This window comes from Antedon bifida, chromosome 4, assembly GCF_963402885.1.
Source record: "Antedon bifida chromosome 4, ecAntBifi1.1, whole genome shotgun sequence".
NCBI classification, from domain to species: domain Eukaryota; kingdom Metazoa; phylum Echinodermata; class Crinoidea; order Comatulida; family Antedonidae; genus Antedon; species Antedon bifida.
The window spans coordinates 26025677-26049908 of record NC_136229.1 but is presented as its reverse complement, the minus strand read 5'-3'; the positions used below and the strand labels follow the sequence as shown (position 1 = coordinate 26049908).

The window sequence follows — 24232 nt, the reverse complement described above, 5'->3', positions numbered from 1 at the left end:
TGATACAGCTCTACAGTAGTTTCTAGATATATTTCAGAATATAAATATAGAAACATATTTTTATTTAATTTAAACATTAGACCATGAACATTAAATTAATATTGAAAAGAGAAATAATTACCTACATAATTGTTGTAATTGTTGTTGACGAAATGATTGCTTTTCGTCAATGTTCTGAAAAAAAAATAATGAATTTCTAGAATATTCAGTATTAAAGGTTGAATAAAAATGTAAAACTTATATGTGAATGAAATAAATTGAGTTAAAATTATAAAGTTTTCTTTAATTTCAAATAGTCTTTGATTGAATAAATATTACTAACAGAGGGTGGTAAGAGTCGCTCTCCAATCTAATACTTCAACATGAAATCCCAATGGTGGTGCAAGCACAGGGTTCCAAGGCTTACTTCTGCAGATGACCTCATCTTCACCATTTTATTTTGTGTTTTTTTTTTAAGTTTGTGACCCTTCAACTCTCAGAAGAGAGTTAATGCCCTGTGGCTCTCATTAAATAGAACGAAATACAAAACATACAAGAAATCTACATTCATAATTTATCATGTCTAGGAATGAAATAAACACATTAATTTCATCACATTAATAATAAAGCAATATGCAATATTATGAATCATTTCCTTACTCACTTGGGTATTATAGCCTCGCCCTGCTTTGCTTGCATAAAAATGACTCAAAATTGTGGGCGAGGTTTATAGACTTATTTTATTTATAGAAAAGAAAATTGTTCTAAATTATTACCTTTTCACAGTGAGAAAAAACAGAAAAAACCATTTGTTGCTAAATTTCTCTATGCCTATACTATCTGATAACATCCAAATTATTCTCAGTACTACCCTGTAGATCTATAATTTGTCAAATATAATAGTAATAGGCTCTGTAATACAGTGTCACTTATGTATCACATGTATCATAGGCCATAAGTCTAACCTGTGTACAGTAAATTACTGCTAAGTATTTTCCCCCTAATTCGTTTTCACATAAATGTGGCCCCTTAATAATTATTTGTGTGTCCTAAATGAAGGATTCTGTTGTATTCTACTGTGATTTTGGTTGTAGATGGATGCTATAGATTGTAATAGGCTTGTATTACCAGTATCTGTATGGATAAAGAAGATAACAAACGATGCAGACCCTAGATGTCTGGTTGTCATGGAACCAGTGGACAAGGAGTCTGCAGTAGCTACCATCGATGCCTCTGTAAGTAGGGATCATTGCAATGCTAGTTTACTCCAGTAACTGCAGTAATGCTTCTATTTAATTACTTTGAAATTGTCTGGTAAATAGAAGACATTTTCACACATTTGACAAATTATTTTTGTTTTTGTTTATTAAATGTCCCCACATAGATTTAATTCAATTTTGGGCTTCACTGTTTCATGTTTTTAGCTTTTATTTATATGTAGTGTATTTATTTTAATTTGTATGAGCTGAATAAATTTAAATTAAATGAAGATTGTAATTGTAATTTGTTGGGTGTGTCTAAGGGATAGTGATTTACACTTTAGGCCCTGTCTCATGTAGTTGTAGTGTATTATTATTTTATTAATAATATCATAATACAAATTAAATGGGAACAAATGAGAAATTAAATGAAATAATATTTCTTTGATACTTTTTGTAGGGTTGCATTTTGTCAGCTGACAGCCAACTAGCTTACATTCATGCTTACTCATCAGATTCAGACTTGATTGGAATGAACATTAAGCAGTTAATACCATCATTCATTCTGCCTGATGCAGATTGTAAATTATCAAAGGTACTGTATGTAATAAAACCATGTTTATTCTATCCTCATGTTTGCTTGTGCTTGGTAAAGGTATACAAGTTGTTGCTTATACTGGGTTATGGGAATAGCTTTATTAGCTCTGTCTACACTATCAAATTTTATGTGAAAAATAAATGTGATGTGCCCATATATGGACATGATGATGTCATATCACTACCATATTTGGGCACAACTAGTTTGATAGTGTAGACAGAACTTTACACTTTGTTTGCGCATAATTACTTCTGTCGTCACGTTCCCTGAAAACTCTTAGTCAATTTGGTTTCTACGGTAAATCTGAATGGAAACAGAGAAAACACGAAAAATAAAGAAAAAGAATAATTAGAATTGGTAGATATTAGTATTCAACTGGACTTGTGTTGGGCTAAAATTGAGATCTGAAATCGGAAACTCTCCTAAACCATATAATTATTGACATCCCCATTACCATTAAAAATACATTCAGAATCTGGAAAACCAGACATATAGGCCAGCCCAAGGGTGTCCGGTATTGAAAGAGTTAACTGTGTTTACGATGTCGATTTATGAATGTATTCGGCAGGAAATAAGAAAACAAAGGCTGACTGGAAGAACTAAAGATGGCTCTACGTTCCCTTTGAGTGCTCTTCTTAAGCCCATTCCAACAATGCAGTTACCACTGCCTGACGTAGTGGAGGCAGCCAAGCCTCAATCAGCCCTTAGCAGCCAAGAATTAACATCATCGACGTCAGGTACTTTAGTTCAATCATTCTCATCTAAGATCCTTTCCTTTTACATCATAGTTGCATGATGTATAATAAATCACCTAAGTTTTTAATTTAGTTACCACAATTGGAATTTAAGCTCCTTTGCTTAGAATTTAGTCACCTGCACTTTGATTTTTTTCACCTACACTTGGAATAGAGTTTATTCACCTACATTTAAAGTTTACTCATCTACGCTTTAGAGTTTACCTACATGCACTTAGTAGTTACTTACGCTTGGAATAGACTTTTAGTCACCTTAAGGTACACTTGCAGTTTACCTGTAGCTACCTATGCTTAGAGTTTAGTTACCTACGCTTGGAATTTAAACCTTTATTTGGTCATAAGTTGTTGCAATTCCGTCATCCAACTCTATAATTTTTAGTGCAAAGATAACCTTGAAAATATATTTTACATTCATACAAATGCTTTCTACCACTACAGGCTCTACATCTTGCAATGCTTCAATGGCTGTGAACTATGGAACGCCAATGTCCACGTCACAATCGAACACCTTTCCAAACTTTACAGAGACTAGTAATACAGGTAACGGGGTTAATAAGACTTCAATCTAACGTAACCAAACGGTTTTACCCATGGGTACATTTCTATTTTGTATAATTATAGACACATTTAGTTATGACCACAAATTAATAACAAGTATGAAGAACAATCCTTTTTCTTCTGCTGCTTCTCCAGTCATATCCTTGTGATCATTGACTTACTATGAAACCCCCTCCCCCTGACCAAATCTATTGTAGGTATTCAGAACAATACATAATTGTAGTAAACTACTGTGGAGTAGCTTTGCGTCAGGAAGTTGAGTAATTGGTCAGATGTTTGTCCAACTCTGACATAGTACAATTTACGTCATCACAGTTGTGTAAACATTAAACCAAATACCATTAGGATAAATAGAATTGGATGTTTGGATAGTAAAGTAGTGTTCATATACCACTTGAATTTCTAGGTTTATCTACATCATCTGGAGCATCTCAATGTTACCAAGCAACAATCTGGGTGTTAGCCAACATCAGTGGAATGTTGAGTGTGCTAGATAATGGTACCATTCACAGTGTCAATCATAACTTCTCGCTCATGCTGTTTGGCTTCCCAAAACATGAGCTCGTTGGCAAAGTAGGCAACATTTTGTATTTATCTACACCTTCTCTCTTTTTAAAAATTGTTTATATTAAAATGGGTTGTATCTTGGAGTGCAGTTAAATGTAGAATTTTGTTAAAAAGATGTTCCAAAGGTCCTGTGTTTTTATCATGTTCACAGTTCATTATCTTCATTACAAATTATCAAATTTTACAACCATTACTGTATGGCTATAATAAGAAAACAAATGTGAAGTCAAGGTAGAGCATAAGAGCAAATGTCAATTGTTGGCCACCCATTGACAAAAAAAAAAATGACTACAAATAATAAATAATAATGTATAAACATAAAGGAATAGCCAAAACAAAAGACTAGTTTGACTACATGCTTGACAATACAATCATTAATTTTAAACCTCTCATTTAAATAAATACTGTTGAGTGAAAAACTGAAAAAAAACATTTCCATCACATTGTTTTTTTCCTTTTTTTTTGCTTTTCTAGCACATTACCAATCTAATTCCAGAATTCTATGACCATTTGGATATTATCGATGATAGTTCAATGCCCTTACCCCCATTTGATGATGATGACCCTGGGGGTGGTGGTGTGGTCTTTCATCCTACCAGTTCTAGAGCACACAGTAGGCAATCTAGACAGGATGATGGTAATCATTTATTTATTTTTTATAAATAAATATAATTTTACTATAAGGTAAACCCTTTTATTATAAATTATATATAATTTTTTTTTCCCCCGAGTGACTTCATTACAACTTTATAAAATAGCCTAATTAAAATTTGATTTTATTCAAAATATCTTTAAGGAAATCCTGAAATATAAACAGGTAGTTAGTCCCAGGTTTATGGGCTCCATTCTTGTTAAAATTGAATGCATTTTTCAGATGATGGTCCATTTGACAAAAGTGGTACTGACAATATCTCACATGCCTTAAATCAACTGCGCTTGTCTGGTCAATCTGAAAGGTATCAATTATTATTATTTAATTTATAAGTGATGGATACTATATAAAATGTTGGTATTTTTGGTAAACTCTTCGCCTAGTTGTGTATAAAATCATCCCATTCGAGTTAACCTTTAGGAAACTGCTTTCCTTAGGTGATGATGTATGGAAACTCTAATACTAATTCAGTTTCATTATGAAAAAAACACAAAACATTTAACTTTTACTTGTACACATTTATATCAAATATTTTTATTAAATTTCTATGTAGACCCTCAACAACTGATTTACTACGAGAAGCCCAGAAAATTAATGATCTGAGTGTTGATCGGGCTTCATATAACCGACCAGAAAGTGCATGCACTGCTGATCTGCTACGTACGCCTCCATCAGTGTCACCACTTGGAAGTCCTATGTCTGATAGAAAGATAAGCCAAGGAGCCACACCCCCTGGTAGCATTACCAGTATGGAGGTTAATATACACAGTATACCAGGATCGATCAGCCCATGCTCATCAACGGGGGACCTACACCTATTAGATAAAGATGATGTGTTTAATCCAGTCGGAAGCGAGAAACGTAATAGTTTTGGACCTCGAGAACGTAGATTGTCCTCGAGGAATTCAGATGAATCTAAGACGTCTATGAATAACACTGATGAAACGTGTCGTAATAGAACGCTTTCATCCACAGCTGAGCTACTTAGTGCACCCTCTACAATAATTATATCACCACTAAGTAAAAGTCTTGTCGAACAACATAATAAAATGGAGGCTCTAAATATAGAACCACCAGCTGATGCAGATGTTGATTTTAGCGATGAACACTCACAAGTGCTAACTGCTAGAGAGGTGACTCCACGAGGACATGCAACAGCGGAAGGCATCCCAAAGAAGCCGCTGCAAGAACCAGATGTTATTGCCAATGATAAAGGCCTTCCTACAACCCATCAAGATGTGGTCACTACTGACAAAGACCAAGCAGAAGCTGCGACGACCTCTGCACCTCCACCTCTAGAGCGTGCACAGTCTCGTGTTAGCTTCGCTGACGATAACGTTAACAATTGTAATATAAACACTGAAATTGATGATGTAGATTCTTTTCATGTGACGTCAACACCATCACATAAGAATGCGCGGTTTGCTTCAACAGTGTCGATGACATCATCTATACCAGAGGGTAGTTTTATAGGACAGGGTCGACATAAAGATGGATCATACATTGGTGAGTAAACATATCCAAAAGGAAACTGTATATACAAGGGTCTAAGACATGTTTTCACTAGACAGAGGCACTTTTCGCAGAGAAAACCCATTTTATTGTTTTTGTTTTTGTACTAATTTCCTGCGATCTGATTGGTTGCACAATTTCTTGCCTTACAAAAAGTAGAAACATTGTTGGATTGATTGGTGAATGACAATGCAATGCTTATTTTCTAAATCACATAAAGTTGCTAATGAAGGAAACAGAATGTGACAAATTACATTTTTTTTTTCACAATAGGAATTTTATTTTCAATCAAGAAGATTTCACTTGATGACGGCAACACCTTGTATTGCATTTGGCTGTCACGTGACCCATCAGATCCTGGTGAAGGAGGGCGACATATATCCAATTTAACATTTGCGTCAAGTTTTAACAGTACCTTTAATGCCTCTCAGAGTCATCGTAGCTTTGGAGAGGTAAATTAAATTTTATAAAACAACTAAGTAGGCAGATCTATTATGTTTCATTATAACATTACTACAGGGTGCTTTTATTTTCTCAAGTTCTTTATTTTTATTTTTTAGGCCCTTACAGCTGCAGCAAAAGCTAATGATATGTCTGACATAGACGAGGAGCAAGATCCTGGCAGAGGGCAGTATAATGAAAAGTATGAAACGACGATATGCATCGGTAAAGGAGCATTCGGATTTGTCAAGATGGCTACCAGAAAAAGTGATGACGAAATGGTAAACTAAACTTAATTGGAATTTGTATTCAAGCTACGTCAGTGATACAATGTTTGACATTTAAACAATAGACATAGAATTGTTTTTGGAGGGTGAGCTAGCGAAATCTCGTCCTCTAGATGTATCAATTCAAATCATTGTGTTTCTGTTTCAAGACTTATTACATTTATTCATGTATAGGTTGTTGTGAAATTTATACGAAAACACAAGATTCTGAAGGAAAATTGGGTTGAAGACACAGAATATGGACGAGTTCCAATGGAGTTGTCTTTACTTATGAAATTAGACCATAGAAATATTGTATCTGTAAGTACTGGAGATTTCTGTATCTTTGTTTACAATTATTAATTCATTCAAAGTTTGCAAAACAATATGCTAAGAAGAGGGTTTAATATGTGAACTTTGAACTTTCTGTTGGTGTAACTTGGTTACAACGCTGTCCATTGGAAGGAGAGCTGATGTAAGAAAATCTACTATTCTTTTCATTAAACTAGGTGATGCCACCATGTTTTTGGAAATAAATGTTTTATGATTGATTGAAACATAGTTTTCACTTTAATAACATTTCTAATTTGTTTCTGATAGGTTGTAGAATTTTTTGAAAACGATAATTTTTTCCAAATGATAATGAAAAAGCATGGATCAGGGATGGACCTGTTTGAATTCATAGACAAGCGACCAAACTTAGACGAACCTTTGGCCAGTTACATCTTCAGACAAGTATGAATATCTTTTATATTTTGAAATCTTATAATACTAAACATTAATAACGGCTGTGAGGATATCGCATAAATTAAATGGGCATGAGATTGAGAATATTGTACAAATAGGAACCTACATTGTACATGTGCCACCTTGGCTAGGTCATAGGATATAGTTCGATTACCTCATTCTTCCGATTAAACAGTAGGTCTTAGGTCAATTTTACAGGAGTAAGGTAATTTATATATGAAACGAAAAGTGAAAAAGACAAATTCAAAACTACTAGAATTATAAACATTATGTAACAATTCAAATATTTTTTTACTTTTGAAATGTTTATTTTACTAACGTGTCGACACTTTATACCAGGTTGTGGCTGGAGTAGCATACTTACATCGACAGAACATTGTTCATCGAGACATTAAAGACGAGAATATGATACTCAATGAGCAGTTTGAAGTTAAGATTATAGACTTTGGCTCTTCTGCGTATCTCATTCCCGACAAAGTCTTCTCGACATTTTGTGGCACATTGGAATACTGCTCTCCGGAAGTTTTAATGGGAAACAAGTAAGTTCGCTCTTTCAGTTAAATGTTTTTTGGTAGGGGACGTGATTAAACAATTGTGATGTTGTTAGCTGATAGGCCCCAATCAATTTATTCTTTATTTTATTGTCCTCATATTCTCCTCTTCTGACTAAATCTTGTGATGGACTTTGAAAGTGGAGTTTTAAAAAAAAGCCAGGACTTGAAGACAGTGCCAATTTTTCCAATAGGGTTATTAAAATCTTTTTATGTTAAATTAATATTTGTTTAATATTCATTTTTATTTGATATTTTTTTTTGACAGATATCGAGGACCAGAGTTAGAGATGTGGGCATTAGGAGTAACCCTTTACACCCTAGTCTATGGCGAGAATCCATTTTATGATATTGAGGAAACAATACAGGCAATCCTTAACCCTCCATTTGATGTATCTAGAGGTTTGTTTTTAATATAAATTTATTCATGTAAATGTAAATGGGGAACAACCTGCGACTTGCAGCCTATTGTGATAAATTACACACAGGTGTTGACGACACATACCACAACTTTCTGCTCCCCTAAGGGTCCCTTCGTGTCAAGTGCTGCCACCAAAACGGCGCCTGTTTGTCTGTCCACAATGTCAGGGGCTGAATGGGCCAGTACACGAAGGTAAATCCCTACTCTCCGAAAGATGTACAGTACTGGGTTCTTTAAAGTGCACACGAGCCAAATGTGTACACTGGACCAGTTTTAAGTCCTTATCCGAGAAAACTTCTTCTACCACTAAAACAATGGTCGAAGAGTGTCTTGAACCTGTGCCGATTGTATAGCTATGGTTTGCGGCGCCCCTGCCTTAACCGCTTGATGACTCGACTGTAATTTTTACCTTTTTCTTGTTGTTGCTATGTACAAAATTCCATCATTTTTCCATCATTAATTCATCTCCATTAATCTTGTTTCACTTTGTCTGAAATATTTCAATAGAAAAAGAAAAAATAACATGATTTACTTTTGTTCTTTAAAAAATATTTCATAGAGCTTTTTAATGTGATCGAACGTATGCTTCACCCTGAGCCTAAGTGGCGATGTACCATAGACCAACTGGAGAAACATGAATGGATTAATTTACCAATTGATATTAGCCAATACAAATGGGAAGAGGTTTTACCACACGACAGTAAGTGATATGTTCCAAAAGCATTTGTTAAGTTGTTTTAAAAACTATGCTTCTTGTCATTTTCTAAACACAATTATGTTTAATAAAGCCCCAATCGCACCAGGCTTCGTTACTTTTTCCATTCTAAATAATGACTGATAGTCAGCACTAGATAGACTTTGTCCTGATGTGAATTGATGACTTTAATTGTTGGGAGTATAAAAAATGACGAAACCCATATTGACTTGGGAAATTGCCTCATGCAGTGAAATCTATTCTGAAGCTTGTAACATGGCCTAAAATTATCATTAAATAATGGGGTAGATCTTTACAATTAAAGATTAAAGCCTAGTAAACTAGTCCAGTGCGATTGAGGCTGTAAATCTTTACTTTCTGTTACATTTGCTGGCATTTTATTTCCAGGAGTTATTCCCAACTCAATTTCCCCAGCTGACCGTTATATTGATGTTGACGATGGTGATCTACTAGAGTTACAAAAACAATACCAACGTCATCTCAGCTATTAACGTTGATGGCGCTTTCCTACAAGTTTTAGGTTAGATACATGGACTAACTGCACACTAATCATCCAATACTAACAACTAATTTTAAAATCATTGTATTTTTTTGTTACCGATTATAAAATGATATTTGCTTGTCTTAAAATAATACTATAATGTTGCTATTAACCATTAATTTCAAATTGTAAAGGACATTAGCATGTTGGTCCGGAAATAATAATGTATTATGTATTTTTTATGTGCATGTTGCTAATATATGTTAATTTTGTATCTAAAGCTGGTTTTCCACTAGTCAAATTTATTCACACGCATCGAAAGTGTTGACTAATGCTCATGAGTATTAATATTTTCATCTACTTTTTGTGACGTGAAAAAAAACACCACCAATCATAACTCAGGAATGTGTGAATATATTTGCTAATGGAAAAGAGGCTTTACTACAACTAAACTTGTTTTATTTTGTTGTTTTTCTTGTATGTATTGTACAGTATTTTTAATTGCATTTTGTTTATCACAATCCTTGCATCACTTCAGCAAGTTTGTGCGATTGTTATTGTTTAAAGGAAACCAGGAAGTACATGAATAATACAGAATTCTTCGGATTATTACACATACCTTCATCAATATTGACACCATCAAACAGTAACAATAAAAACACATCAAATTTGTCACGCATTTAAGATAAAATAATTTTCTTTACAAAAATTGTTTCCCATCGAAAATTTTTTTACCAACAGTAACACCCATTTTCTAAAACAAAATTCATTTTCTTGTAAGTTGTAAAACATAATTTTCATCAACAATGTAATCTTCTTTAACTTATAAGTGTTATTAATTGAAATATTTATTCTTCTCAACTAGCTGTTGACTCTGGTCCACCAGCAGAGGGCCCAGATGAAGATCAATGCGAGTATGAATTGGAGGCAGAATTGAAAAAATACCTGGATTTAGAGGGTAGCATGAATGAAAGCACTACCAGTAGCTGAAGAACTTGAGCCTCTTGAGGTTCTGGTGATATGAAAGGAAGTGATCTCTGGCCTACCAATAGCTCAATAACTTGATTGTTGAGGTTACTGGAAAGGAATGTGATCCATGGTCTATGAGTAACTTACAGGCTGTTAAGGTTCAAGTAAAAAGAAAGGAAGTGATCTTTAGACTTTTCTAGTGTACATTTGAAAATACTATTACAGTCACAATAGGCTATCCGCTTGATGTGGATAATCTAATAAGTTATTGCTGCATTTTACCGCTTTTGCTATCCTGTAAGTGATGTGCAGTTGTGAATCTTGTTGCAACGCAAAATAGTACCAAAACCAAGTTTTATAAGTACAAAGTGAGTTGTGGTAAATCATGATAAATTTGACTGCAAGTTTTTACCAATGATTTTCCAATTTACCTAATTGATAATGGATTGATTTTGTATCTTTACGATTAATCCAAGGATTGAAGAATTGATTAGAAAGCAACAATATTTTCCAGTCTTTCCCTGTGAAAGTGTATGTGCTTTATAATGTGTATAACATCCCTATTGCAAAATGGTTTAACCCATTTTACTGTACATGTGTGTGTATTTTATGTTTGAATATAGAGTTCTATAGTTGCACGTGTGCTTCTTTGTAATATAAATTATTATTTTGTTTTAAGGTATATAAATATATAAGAGCACAGATTAATTTCAGGTCTAAATTTATGATACATTATTGCATAACACTGCTTTAATATCTTTTCAAAAATAAACTTTTTTATTTTAATTTTTATAGTATGCAAATTGAATGATTAAGTTATATAACAATATTTATTGAAATTGGTGGTAACATTTAAATTTTTACAAATTACTAAACTATAGCCATCATTATTAAATTATTTTTAATATGTTCATATATTTTAAAGATATTAATATGTATTTCTGTACCAAATGGTTGCCTACTATTTGTGATGTGTGTTTTAAAATATATTCTGGATGTATATTATATACTTTATGCAATCTAAAATATCAATATTTATTGTTCACTGTGAGTAACGAGTTTATCTGTCTAAACGGCAAGATGATTAAACACTATAAAAATATACATATCACAAATATTTTTATTATTGCATTATTAGTCATCATATATCTATATTTTATTGATGTGTGACAGACCTACAATTGCATTGCTTGTTAGTAATACAGGAAAATATGTTGGCTCAGTAAATCAGTCTTGTCAACAATCACAAAACCGTGTTTGCTTTGAATTAATTGGATTTTGTTTGTTTTTGTGAAGTATAACTGGCCTTTTCTAAAACTGATCTCTCTGCAATGCTCTCATAAATGCTTTCATAATGAAATTCCTGGCTCGGAATGTCTTTTTCACATGTAATTTTAATAGGACCAGCCCAAGGGTGTCCGGTATTGGAAGAGGTGACTGTATTTGACTGATGCCAGTAATATCTAATAGGCAGAACAAACTGAAAAAGTATTTAATAAATGTAGGCTCAGTTTTCCAGAAAGCAAAAGCCCTACAGATCTGTGTGCCACTGTCATCAATTACTCAAACTGTTTTGATTTAAACAAGTCTTGGTCTGGATCCGATTGCACAATGGCAACCTCTTCCCGACATGCAGTGTCGCCATCGTTCCAACAGCTTTCATTGCACGTGTACACTAACACTACTCCGAACTCTACAGTCGTATCCACATTTAATTTATCTTTTAACATTTGAACAAGAGCCGGCATCAACTGAAGTTCAAAGGTCATTTTGCTGCCACAGTACTGACAACGTTCTTGGTGTAAAGGTGTCTGGTGTGGCTTCCTGATGTACAGAGGACTACCATCCCAACTATATCTGTAAAGAAGTTTAGAAAAAATGTCCTTATGATTTCCAAATATTGTACACTACCAATATTATGGGCTAATAAATAATATGCTAGTTTCTAGAGATATTTTAGGCTTTAAATGCACAAGTCGTGGGTGGGTGGTCAATGCTTGTAGTATTCATATTATACTTAAACAGTAATAATCTTCTTTGGTTTTAGCCATGTGCATAAAACATGTTAACTACGGTGATTGTCCTACATACCTCAGGCATTGTTCAGGACATAATCTGGTTCTCTTCAGAAATTTTTCAAACACTTGATCTCCATGTGTCGCAGACATTTTCTCATACTTTTCATTCTTGGAACTATTTTTCCTAAAAGTTGTAGTAAAAAGTACAGTAGTAAAAAGAATATAAATTGTTTGAAGAAACAAAATACATGAATCCCTTTAAATGAAATGTGAACTACACAGTTTGCAACATATTTTTTACTTTACCTTCTATCATTTGAACTTTCATGCCATTCCATTGTGTCTAATCCTTCCCTCTGCTCATATTCCTTCAAAAGTCTTAGTTCATGTTTACTAGCAACATGCTCACTTTCTGTAGGTTCCTCAAAAACATTCATATAAAATGAAGCAAACTTGACAGGGTTCTCATTTAATTTTAAATCAAACATTTGTTTTGAAAATTCATCTGTATCTTTAGTTGTTTCGACAACAGAAAGACTTGATTGTTTTGATGTATCTAATTTGGTTTCTTCTTTGTGGGTCTCTTTCCAGGAAGCCTCTACTTGCAAGCTCAACATATTCTCACAGGTAGCGTCTTCTTGTCCCCAGTCATCAGTACCCACATCCCAATTGTCATTTTCATTACCCCAATCCTCGGCATCATCGCACCAGTCATTAGAGGACATTGCAACAACTTCTACCTTTACTTCAGGTTTCTTTGCTACTTGCGTAACTAACTTCTGAGATCGCAAAACATGCCAACTAAAGAAAAAGAAAGCAACATCAATTAGTTAAAGTAATATGAAGCACACTTAAACAAAATAATATGTTTCTTAATATTCTTCAGTTTTGTCTACATGATACAGTAGTTGCACGTCCTCTTTTCGATAGGGAAAACGATGGAAAACTTAAAACCTTGCATTTTTTCTACGTCATGAAATGTACAATATGCAATTTCAAATTAAAAGCATTACCTGCCATTTTGATTCCAACAAGATGGGTTAGCACAAGCAAATGCATATAGTGTGCGATGATACTTTGAACCCTCAAGAGGGCAGTATATTTGACTGATAAGATACAGCGTTGCGCCACAAAGCTTGCATAAAGGGTTTGGCAGATTGTTGGGATAAATCCAATCCTAAATACACAAGCAAGGAACATTTTCGCCAGTGTAGCGTAGCAAAAAGCTATACAAAACAACCTTATTGCTACACATTTTGAAAATTGTGTAGCAAAAAATACAATACAAAACTATGTTTCTTGACTTAAAAATCAGTTTGATTAGCAATATTGCTAAACAAAATTTTTAAATGAAAATTTTCCCTGACAAGATAAAAAAAAACGCATTAGTACATAGTCAGTTTACTGATACCTGACACTGCATTACCTAGCTACTACATGAAAATGAAGATTATTAATGAACTACAGAATAGGCCATTTTGCAGTTGTAATAATGTCAAGTTAATCACTTCTCTTCTCTCTGGTATAAAAAAAATGTAAAATAAACGGTTAAATTAAACCAAAAACCCATTGACTTCCAGGTCAATTTGACTAGGCCTATATTATTTGCTTTAAATTAGAATTTTTCGGCTAAATAAATCTTTCTTCGATCTAATTTTTGGTCAAAGTAATTAACTATTATTAAAAATTTGGCCTAGGCCTATATAGGGTATAATAATAATAAATTTTCAATACACTGGTACTATATTTACTAGCTAGAGTAGTATTATGGAAGGAAGTGAAGTGGTCTGTACTTCCATATGGTCCAGGTTAACCTCTACTTTATACGGTCGAAACGACTCCGAACCTAGAGAGTAGGCATACCGAAGGTAGGTAGTGGTGATGCCACATTCCACAACAAAAAAGACGTCCGCCTAAGCCTAGGCCTAGCCCGGGTCTAGTGTGACAACATATATTACAATTAGCCACAATCAAAACATATTTTAAAGTACCGGAATTCCTCCTATTTTATTTGTTAAAAAGTTGGAATTATTGCCAATTAAAACTTCATCCTTCATTCCAAGCAAAACTTTCATGGGCGCAGCCATCTTTCTTTGGCAGCATGAAACTGTTCAGGCGTGAAATTTAGTTCGCGCATGCGTTTTAGTTTATGTATCCCGCGCGCAATAAATAACAAGAGATGTGTGAGAATTTGAATCAAACATGGTGTGTTTATAAGCTTGGTTTACTTAGTTAGCGTTGATATTAGTTAAAATTTAGCCAGAATTTAGATTAAGTGAGTCATAAATGTTGTAAATATTAGGTCATATGTGAGGTGGAAGTAATATGTCATTCAGTAATTTAATTTAGGCTTAGGCGTACGTGTCTTAAAATTCAAGACTGACCGATTTCATTTTGCATGTTCTGACCTGCTTCGCGTTATACTATTATACTATAGAGCAAACGTAGGGATTTCCCCCAGGTGAACATTCCCTGATTATACTAGTCTACTAATACTACTGTATACAACTAGATGCCTAGCTAATCTAGGCATGACAGTAGGCCTATCTATAATTAAAACATTAATTATTATAGTATTATTAACCTTTTATTATTCTGTTTGTTAATAATTGAATTAGTAAAAGTTACAAAATACAAGTATTACGTATTGACAACATATTTGATGCCTCAATCAACTCAATTTTTTCCCATACTTTTTATTTTAGAGTGATATCAGAAGCTTTTTCAGGCCTGTTTCCTCGAAGCCTGCCTCACAGAGCAAAACAAATGGGGCTAGCAAGAGAAAAAGGACCGATGATTCCGGTATTAAACAAAGTAAATCGAAATCAAAGAAACTCAGCATAGTGTCAGATTCCGATAATTCAGAAGATGACGTCGTATCGCCAACCAAAAAAGTTAAAGGTAAGGCCTAAATCCAAATAAGTTTATTGATTTGGTATATAACAAATTCTGGAAACAAATTAATTAAAAATGACAGTTAATACTAATAGTATGTGGAACTCGGAAACTCGACTACATCATCTCGTAGCTCTCCCCAAGTCTCTGCCATTCCTTTCTGTTCTGTGTTGGCCTAGCCCAAACTGTATAAGATATGATGTCGTCCCTCCATCTGTGTTTTTGTCTTTTTTTGCAGATTCTATGTATGATGTATGAAAAATGACATCAGAAATATAATTTGTTTTCAAGGGTGGAAAGTTTGCTTTAATTTTAATTGGTAGCTCATTCCACTTTCGTTTTCCTTTGAATGAAAGACCCGACTTTGAAACCTGACAACATTGTTAATCTATGTTACTGTACATATTGCTAGGTATCATTGTTTGACCTCTCCAATTTCCAATTTTATTAGAGGTCAGGTGTTATTAACTGTGTTTTATTCATTGCTTAGGAAATGGTGTTAAAGTTAAGACAGAACCAAAAAAGAAAGTATCTCCAATGAAACCAACTACAGCTAATGACTTCTTTGGCTCAGGACCTATACATAGGTCGGCTAAGAAGGAAAGAAGACAGCAAGTATGTATCATTTAGCACTATAGATTGTACACTTCCTTGATGTCATCATTACTAACATTTATAACTTATTTTTATTTTACAATGGTTGATGCATGTTTATATTGTACTAAACACATTTAGGTGTGCTGTTTTGTATCTTGATGTGTAAAAGTGTGCTGTGAATCGCACTCAGCATTTTAGGAGTTTGTTAAGGCGAGTGGATCGCATTTCCAAGCATCAAAAGTAAAGCCTGCAAAATGCCTTATATATGTATCTACGGTACAACTGTACTAAATATTAGTTGATGACATGTTTCTTTCCCCCTTCTTTGCTAATTTGTTTAAATTATATCATTCTTTTTTTATAGATACCGCTGGACAACAATAACATGAAGTCACCATCAGAAAGTGTTCATGAAGATGAAGACTTTAAAAAAACATTGTTACAAATTGATAAAGAATCGACACCTAAAAAGGTATATAAACTTAAACAAAGGTAGCAACAACTAACATTAGGTGATGAAATATAGGTAACTATACAGCAGTATAAAGAAGTATAATGATATAAACTTTTTAGTTGAGATAATTATAATATTAAAAAGAATTATAATGTTTCTTGTTTCATTAGAGAAAGGTAATAAAGCTGGATGACATGAGTTCACCTAGAAGAAGCCCAAGAGGAAGCCCAGCCCCTACTGACAAATCTACAAATGGTAAATAAAGATGTATTGTCCCCCAAAAACATGACAAATTAGAAAATAAAAAAAGACTTTGAATAGGCCATTTCGCAGTTTTAGTTAATCACTTAACTGAATAATTGTCTACTTTCCAGGAAAGACACTATCAAACAAGCTTTCATCAAAGATGATAAAAACACTAGTTGAGGACACGCCTCCTGTCAAGAGGTCATCGCCCCGGAAACTTTCATCCAAAGAAATTGTCCAAGAAACACCAGATAATAAGGTCAATATAGTTTACATTCATAGTATTCATATTCTTCTACATATATATATATGTAGAAGATGGTGGTCTTTAAGCATTAAAAAATAGTCCACACACAGTTGGCACAGCATGTGTGTATCAATTATACAATCATTTTGCTACAAAGCTTGGCCAGTGACTTGTTGGTATCATCAGCATCCTGTTTTCTCTATTCATAATGATAGTCTAGATGTAGCTTGGTGGTGCTTTTCAAACCCAGGGTTTCAATCCAGGAATTTCTACTCCACCCACTAAACCCCAAATGAGACTTGGTTTATAAGCGTGATATGCCTATATTTACTTGCTATTGGATGTGTTAAAATAAATAACTTAAATGTTTTATTAACCATATTTTCTTTGCTTGTTCTATCTATAGAAATCGACTAGTAAACTAAGTTCTACACCGTCTGAAAATAAAAATTCAACAAAGAAAACACCAACAAAAACAACAACCAACACCAAAACACCTTCAAGAAAAACACCATCAAAGACAACAACCAACACCAAAACACCTTCAAGAAAAACACCAAAAAAGAAAACACAAACTCCTAAAAGCAAGTTGGAATTCACCAGCAAAAAGGATAATACCCCGAAAGTTGTGGAGACTACGCCACCAAAGACGCCAAATGACGGCAAACGTAAAGCAAATCCTCAATATTTTTCATACTTGAATCGAGAAGGGCCTCAAGCTCTTGGCACTAAAGAGATTCCTGAGGTAAAGGGCATTTTTTTTACAATACAATAAAAGTACAGTGATAGTGATATGACATCATCATGTATATGGGCACATCACATTTTGTTGTCCCATAAAGTTTGATAGTGTAGACAGAGCTTAATAATAATAATGATAATGCATCTATTCCTACAGGGAGAAGCAGGATGTCTTGATAACTGTACATTTGTGATCACCGGTGTTCTTGATTCAATTGAGAAAGAAGATGCTGTCGAACTCATCAAGCGTCATGGTGGTAAGGTCACCACAGGCATTAGCAAGAAAACTAAATATCTTGTGACCGGTCGTGGTGCAGGCGAGAAAAAACAAGAAAAGGTAAAGTCACATTAATATTCATAGGAAAATATTGGGGATTTTGGATACTTCAACTAAACTGTTCTAACCTAACTTAGATATATTTGCCAAATCAAGTTTTTTTACTCCAATTTTCAGGTTTTTTGATTGTTTATCTTTTTCTTTCTTTCATCTTTATTTATTTTTAGGCCCAAGAACTAGGAATTACGCAGCTTTCAGAAGATGATTTGTTTGAGCTTATTCGCACAAGACCTGGAAAGAAAGGCTGTGTGAAGGTATGGTAACAATTAATTTTGTATCTAACATTGTTAGCCATAAGCTTTTATACAGCAGTTGTAAAAGTCTTTAAAAGATCATTTTAGTTGGCTGTCTCTATTTTTAGAATTGTGTACCATTTTCACTCTAGTTGGAATAATTGAATAATAGATGAAAAGTATAGTGGTTGGAACTAAGTAGTTTCAATCAATCTTTTGGATATAAATATTTGGAAGGTTAATTTTTTTAGTTTTGAGATCAAAAGTTTAAAATTTGAATGTCCATTCTAACATCAAAACATTTAATTCTCGATTATTTCATTATAGCCTGCAAAGGTTATCCCGGAGTCTCCAACAGAAGAGATTCAATTTATAAGTGAAGACGCACAGATGGGAGCTTCCAGCCAATCAGATTCCCAGCTCTCACAGAGTTCTGCTACATTCAGCCAGTTAAACGCACCTTATTCAGAGTTGATGACAAACCAATCAATGGATTCCCAGCATTCTTTAACAGAGAGTCAGTTACCAAGGGACACCTCTCCTGAACCATCATTGATGTGGGTTGATAAATACAAACCAAAGACTGTCAGACAGATCATTGGCCAACATGGTGATAGGAGTCATGTAAAGAAGCTGATGAATTGGTTGAAACAGTGGAATACCCATAATGCAAGTGGCAAGTTCAAAGGTTAGTTATTATTTGGACTACCCACAATGCAAGTCAAATGTTAGCTCTCTATGTGTCTGGTTAGCTATTAATTAATAAGCTTAAAAAATGTGCCTTAACAAATTCTCATTTGTATGCTTACTCCTGTTTTTTTGTAGGCAAGTTCAATCGTGACACTGGAGCTGGATGCAAAGCTGCTTTACTCTCAGGCCCTCCTGGAATCGGAAAAACTACAACAGCTACACTGGTTTGCAAGGTAAACAACAATTTAAAATTCATAAGATGTTGGTTGGTTGCTATATGAAAACATTTTTTGGGACACTTAAAACATTCGGTATATAATATATATTTGTATTTACATTGTATTTTGGTTTGATTTACTGCACACTAATTTTCAATAAGTTAGGTACTCTTAAAAACCAAGTCATCTAATTATTTTCAGGAAGTTGGGTTCTCATTTGTTGAATTCAATGCCAGTGATACCAGAAGCAAGAAAAGCTTGCAGACAGTTGTCGCAGAGCTGCTAAACAACCAGGATATCACATCAATGATGAATCCCAACACAGCAAATAAGAATCAAAAACATTGTTTAATTATGGACGAAGTGGACGGTATGGCTGGCAACGAAGACAGGGGAGGCATGCAGGTGTGTTCCATTGTTGAAAGTATTGTCATCTCCATAGTATCATAGACTTTAAGCTTTACTGCCATATGAGTGTAGATCTGTGTATGTAATAGTATTTATTTAAAAGACTGGCACAGACAAACGATATATGCAAATTATAATAATTTCATTTCATTCAAAACAGTGGCATAAACCTAACTAATCTTCATTATACAAAGTTGCTTATAATATGAATGCATATTCCTATCACTGAAATAGGCCATTAAATGTGATTTTTAAAATAATTTTGTTTGATCTCTTTATTATATCATTTTAGGAATTAATTCAACTCATAAAGAACTCCAGAATTCCAATTATCTGTATGTGCAATGATAGAATGCACCAAAAGATAAGGTCATTGGCCAATCATTGCTTTGACCTACGATTTCAAAGGCCACAGGTCAAACAAATAAAGGTCAGTAAAATAATTTTATTCTTTTCTTGTACTTTGTCTCATTGTATGTACATAAATATTACATTATTTTCTAGCTCTGTCTACACTATCACACTTTATTTGATAGTGTAGTCAGAGCTTTGTATTTGTTCTATTCCACCATACTGTTTGATTTCATTTCTAGGCAGCAATGATGTCGGTAGCATGCAAAGAAGGAATTAAAATCCCACCCCAATCAATGGATGAGATTATCATTGCCTCCAATCAGGATATCAGGCAGGTACGTATCCAGAGTTTGAGAATATATATATTATTTTTCAAATGATGTTTAATTATAAACCATTCTTATATACATTGAAAAGAAGGACAGCCTAGTCTCCTAGCTTGACAGATTTGTGTAAAATAATGGAAAGGAAGGGGATAAGATTGATTGACAATTGGAGAGACCATTGTATGGTGTTCGATTCAAAGAAATGCTGCCAATTGAAATAAATGTGGCTTTTGAACTGATCTAATCTTGTAGCACAAAATGTTTAAGATTCAGTTTAATTAAAATGTTGTTACCATACTTTAGCATGAGTAATGCTTCTATTTTATTCAGGTTCTTCACAATTTAAGCATGTGGACAGCTGGACAGAAGAGCCTAAGCCAAGAACAACTGTCATCAGATGCAAACAATGCAAAGAAGGATATGAAACTAGTGAGTACTCATCACCTGGTAGGACACTTTGCTATCATACAGAAAGACCCAGGCTCAAGCCTGATAATAAAAATGTCTAAACCATTCAGCTGTAAATGAGTACCTCGTTGACAAATACTAGAGAGGATAAGGCAGCGTGAAAAGGAACTGATCACCCTACCACATAATGCAGATCTGGGCTTAGTACAATGAACACCTTTAACAGCTTATTTCCCCTAGGTTCAGGATGACGTAGGACCAATATTCAGTTGATTTTTATATATATAGCAGTCCAAAAGCCTGAGGAATAAGTTTGATTTTTTTCAGGGTCCATTTGAAGTTGTTCGTAGAGTTTTTGTTTCTGGAGTTGAGAGAAGTAAGATGAGTTTACAAGACAAGATAAGCTTGTTCTTTCATGATTATTCAATGGGTCCATTGTTTGTCCAAGAAAACTATATAAGTATTGTTCCTGAAAAGGGAAAGTAAGTATCACAATATTGTTGTATATGAGTTTAAATGTTTATGTGTCTATTACATTTTGATCTACAAAAATCTTAGCTAACATTCTCTGGATCCAGTATCGCAACTGAAGAAAATGTGTATAGTAAAGAAAATGTTCACATCAAATGCAAAATGTATTTATGTAGTCTGTTGTTTTGTCAGGTTACTGGACGATTCATATTTGGTTCTGTAAATGATAGAATTGTAAATATTTTTCTGGCAATTTCAGATCTGATAAAAAGATGCACCTTGACCTACTTAGTAAAACTGCAGATAGTTTATGTTACAGTGATCTTATTGAAAAATCCATCAGATCAAGGAATTCATGGAATCTTTTACCAACGCAGGTAAGACTAGTTTTAAAATAACCTCAAAAGAATCATTTTCTAATATGTTTTTATTTTTCTGACCAGATTTTGCACAACTCTTTGTAGACGCATTCCTGTTTTTTTTGTGTATTTAATTTGTTTTCTTTTTTTATAACAGGCATTTTTTGCAAGTGTCCTTCCAGGTGAATATATGCAAGGCTTTATGAGTCACATGGTCAATTTTCCCAGCTGGCTTGGCAAGAACTCAACACGAAACAAAAATTATCGACTGCTACAGGAACTACAACAGCACATGAGGCTTACGTAAGTCTACCATACTCTTTATTCTATTATTTTATTCAGTTCTCACTGGACATGGAGGGTGAAGCGTCATGCGTCGCGCGAATCCAATCAAATTATTATAATTGATTATACTCAATTTATAATTCAAAGTCTATTTTAACCCAGAACATCAGCAAGCTTACAAGATATCAACCTTGCATACTGCCCTCACCTAAGCACAAGGCTTACACAGCCACTCCTTCAAAAAGCGAATCAGGGCGTACCAGAGGTCATTCAACTCTTGGATGATTATGACCTGAATCGCGATGATATGAACAGTTTATTAGAGGTCAGCCAATTTGGGAACTTTGATCCTTGGAGCCAAGTTCCATCAAAGGTTTGTAAAGTTATGTTGTCTATGGTTTTCATTGTGGGTATCAATCAATGCTAAGGTCATTGGATCAAATCCTCTCCCTAGTTTCTAGATAGATTTTTATGACCAAATATGGTGCTTCTATAGCCCACAGAATTGAGTTGCAATAATAAAACCTGAATCATATCTACAGTATATCAGCCAGACCCCCTAGCGATACTAATCTTCTGCATGAAATTAAAGTTATATGTTTGTTATAAAAGTGTGACATTGTGCAGTCAGGTGTATGTTATTAGTATTTGTGTGCAGCATTTATTTTGTTATTATTGTACAGTAAACAGTTCCATTGCATTTAGTTTCTTGCTTGAGTATTATGGAAATTTTACTATTTTTTGTTTGACTGCTTTCTAGGTTAAAAGTGCTTTCACACGAACTTACAACCAAGGCTCTCACCTATTGCCCCATTCTGGCGGCGATTTCAAAAAGAAAAAAGGGAAGCAGAAATCAAACCCATTAGATGGTGATAGTGATGAAGCAGATGATGCTGAAAGTGATGATGATATATCATCAATTTCAAGTGTTAAGGTATGTAGATTCATTATGGTTTATTATGGATCACTCCATCATCCGACACAATCAGGCTTGTCTGGCTCGGTAGCATAACAAAAGCAGGCACAAAACAAAAGTAGTTCAGCTGGCTTTCCTGGTTGCAGAAAATCTTTGCACAAAGGTGGTTAAAATGTGGAAGTTTTTCTTGTACAAATAGTCTACTTATACAAAACAGTAAAGTAGCACATCACTAGGTATTTGTGGTTTTTCACCATGCTTGTAATTAAATTTTTGTTCAATTCTGATTGGTTTGTAGAAGGTAGAAACAAAGGGTAAAGCAACATCATCAAAAGGCAAGGCTGCTGCAAAAGGCAAATCCAAGGCAAAGAAGTCAAAATAAACACATCAAATATAAACGCAACAATTTAAGACAGTTTGCTTAATGCAATCAGGCATTGATATGGAAAGTAGTTCTTCAGGAGAGGACACGGGACCTACAAAGGTAAGATTCAGTAATAAAAATGAAATACTGAACTTGCAAAAAGGTCAAATAGGAAATGAATACTTGCAAAGATGTCATACTTATGTTCAAAGTTGAAGAACCTGAAGAGGTAACAAAGAGAAGATCAATGTGAAAAGAATACTATTGTACTTGCAAAGAGGTCATGGTTGAAGTATACTACTGTACTTGCAAAAAGGTCATGACTAATGGTCAAAGTGGAATGACCTAGATGCAGATCAAGCAATGGCAATGGTTGAAGGAAAGGAATACTGATGTACTTGCAAAGAGGTCATACAATGGTTCACATTCAGAACAAAATACAAGAGGAAAGAAAGAACAAAACGGCCATATATGACAATTGTACATATCTTTTCTGTTGCAATTCAATGTTATGAAACAGATTGGTTTTGCTAAATTCTACAATCACTCATTCATTTGACACTGAAGATAATTCATTCATAATTAATTTGTATATTGTGATATAATACAATTAATACTTGTAATGTTCGTATTCAAAATATATATTTCAAGTACCATGTGTGTTTTCAATTTGTGTACTGTGTTCAAAAGTGAAAGAACTGCGACTTCTATACTCAAATTCATTTGGTAAGTTGCCATCTCTACTTAGGAGTACAATGTAGGCCTACGGTCAGGTTTGAATACCAGTGCATGTAATTTCAACGTCTGGTGATACAAAACTGTGTGCCGGAATGATTTTGTCAAAATGCATCAAGCAGGCACCCGTATGCTCAAGACCTAATAATATTCCATGCAATGCTAGAAGCGCATTCTGTGAGAACAAACTCTGTTATATCCCTAATCTGGCATCTTATGCAGTCAAGTATATCCCACATTTTCTCGCACTATACAATACAATGAAAAAAAAAATTTATTTAATTGCTGATACTGTATACATATGTATTGCTTGAGTAGACAATAAACAGACTACAAGTTTAAGAATTTAATTCATGATCATTTCTACAGAAAAAATAACAATAAAATACTATTTTGTCAGACACTATTACACAGATATGCCTTGACTGTTTCTCACTGATCGTCTGGTTATATTTATGTGTAAATTACGCACACAGTAATATTTATGCGCTGGTAACCATGCGCTTCTATTAACGATGC

At 34.0% G+C, this 24232-nt stretch overlaps 3 protein-coding genes across 3 annotated transcripts in view; 2 read left to right on the top strand and 1 right to left on the bottom strand.

Moving 5' to 3' along the window:
- LOC144840715 (PAS domain-containing serine/threonine-protein kinase-like) overlaps window positions 1-11347 on the top strand; it is a 29404-nt gene extending 18057 nt beyond the window's left edge. The window contains exons 7-22 of the mRNA XM_078696686.1: window positions 1074-1214; window positions 1639-1773; window positions 2345-2513; window positions 2970-3071; window positions 3496-3662; window positions 4131-4293; window positions 4531-4612; window positions 4862-5814; window positions 6094-6272; window positions 6381-6542; window positions 6723-6848; window positions 7128-7262; window positions 7614-7813; window positions 8094-8227; window positions 8806-8946; window positions 10308-11347. Coding sequence (XP_078552812.1) covers window positions 1074-1214; window positions 1639-1773; window positions 2345-2513; window positions 2970-3071; window positions 3496-3662; window positions 4131-4293; window positions 4531-4612; window positions 4862-5814; window positions 6094-6272; window positions 6381-6542; window positions 6723-6848; window positions 7128-7262; window positions 7614-7813; window positions 8094-8227; window positions 8806-8946; window positions 10308-10432 — 3114 coding nt within the window. The 3' untranslated portion in view covers window positions 10433-11347. The remainder of the gene's footprint in view (window positions 1-1073; window positions 1215-1638; window positions 1774-2344; window positions 2514-2969; window positions 3072-3495; window positions 3663-4130; window positions 4294-4530; window positions 4613-4861; window positions 5815-6093; window positions 6273-6380; window positions 6543-6722; window positions 6849-7127; window positions 7263-7613; window positions 7814-8093; window positions 8228-8805; window positions 8947-10307) is intronic.
- A 181-nt stretch (window positions 11348-11528) lies between these two features.
- Window positions 11529-14550, bottom strand: LOC144840717 (programmed cell death protein 2-like). The gene is made up of 5 exons (XM_078696688.1): window positions 14421-14550; window positions 13443-13606; window positions 12736-13230; window positions 12503-12613; window positions 11529-12268 (listed from the first exon to the last, which is right to left on the bottom strand). Exons 1-5 carry the CDS (start codon window positions 14514-14516, stop codon window positions 11971-11973), a joined length of 1164 nt encoding a protein of 387 aa, XP_078552814.1. The 5' UTR covers window positions 14517-14550; the 3' UTR covers window positions 11529-11970.
- A 36-nt stretch (window positions 14551-14586) lies between these two features.
- Window positions 14587-23636, top strand: LOC144840716 (replication factor C subunit 1-like). The gene is made up of 21 exons (XM_078696687.1): window positions 14587-14634; window positions 15135-15330; window positions 15815-15939; window positions 16286-16393; window positions 16546-16630; window positions 16750-16880; window positions 17275-17613; window positions 17767-17946; window positions 18114-18200; window positions 18507-18867; window positions 19005-19102; window positions 19289-19492; window positions 19788-19925; window positions 20089-20184; window positions 20506-20604; window positions 20911-21065; window positions 21314-21431; window positions 21571-21716; window positions 21861-22071; window positions 22459-22632; window positions 22913-23636. The coding sequence occupies exons 1-21, from the start codon at window positions 14632-14634 to the stop codon at window positions 22994-22996; spliced, it is 3138 nt and encodes a 1045-aa protein (XP_078552813.1). The 5' UTR covers window positions 14587-14631; the 3' UTR covers window positions 22997-23636.
- The last annotated feature ends 596 nt before the right edge of the window (window positions 23637-24232 follow it).

Coding starts and splice junctions, on each gene's coding strand:
- LOC144840717 (XM_078696688.1), bottom strand. CDS start 14,516: ATGGCTGCGCCCATGAAAGTTTTGCTTGGAATGAAGGATGAAGTTTTA. Junction 13,231..13,442: donor TGTTGGAATCAAAATGGCAG/GTAATGCTTTTA, acceptor CTTTTTCTTTAG/TTGGCATGTTTTGCGATCTC. Junction 12,269..12,502: donor TGTCCTGAACAATGCCTGAG/GTATGTAGGACA, acceptor ACTTCTTTACAG/ATATAGTTGGGATGGTAGTC.
- LOC144840716 (XM_078696687.1), top strand. Junction 21,066..21,313: donor ATTGTTCCTGAAAAGGGAAA/GTAAGTATCACA, acceptor TGGCAATTTCAG/ATCTGATAAAAAGATGCACC. Junction 21,717..21,860: donor CAACAGCACATGAGGCTTAC/GTAAGTCTACCA, acceptor ATTTTAACCCAG/AACATCAGCAAGCTTACAAG.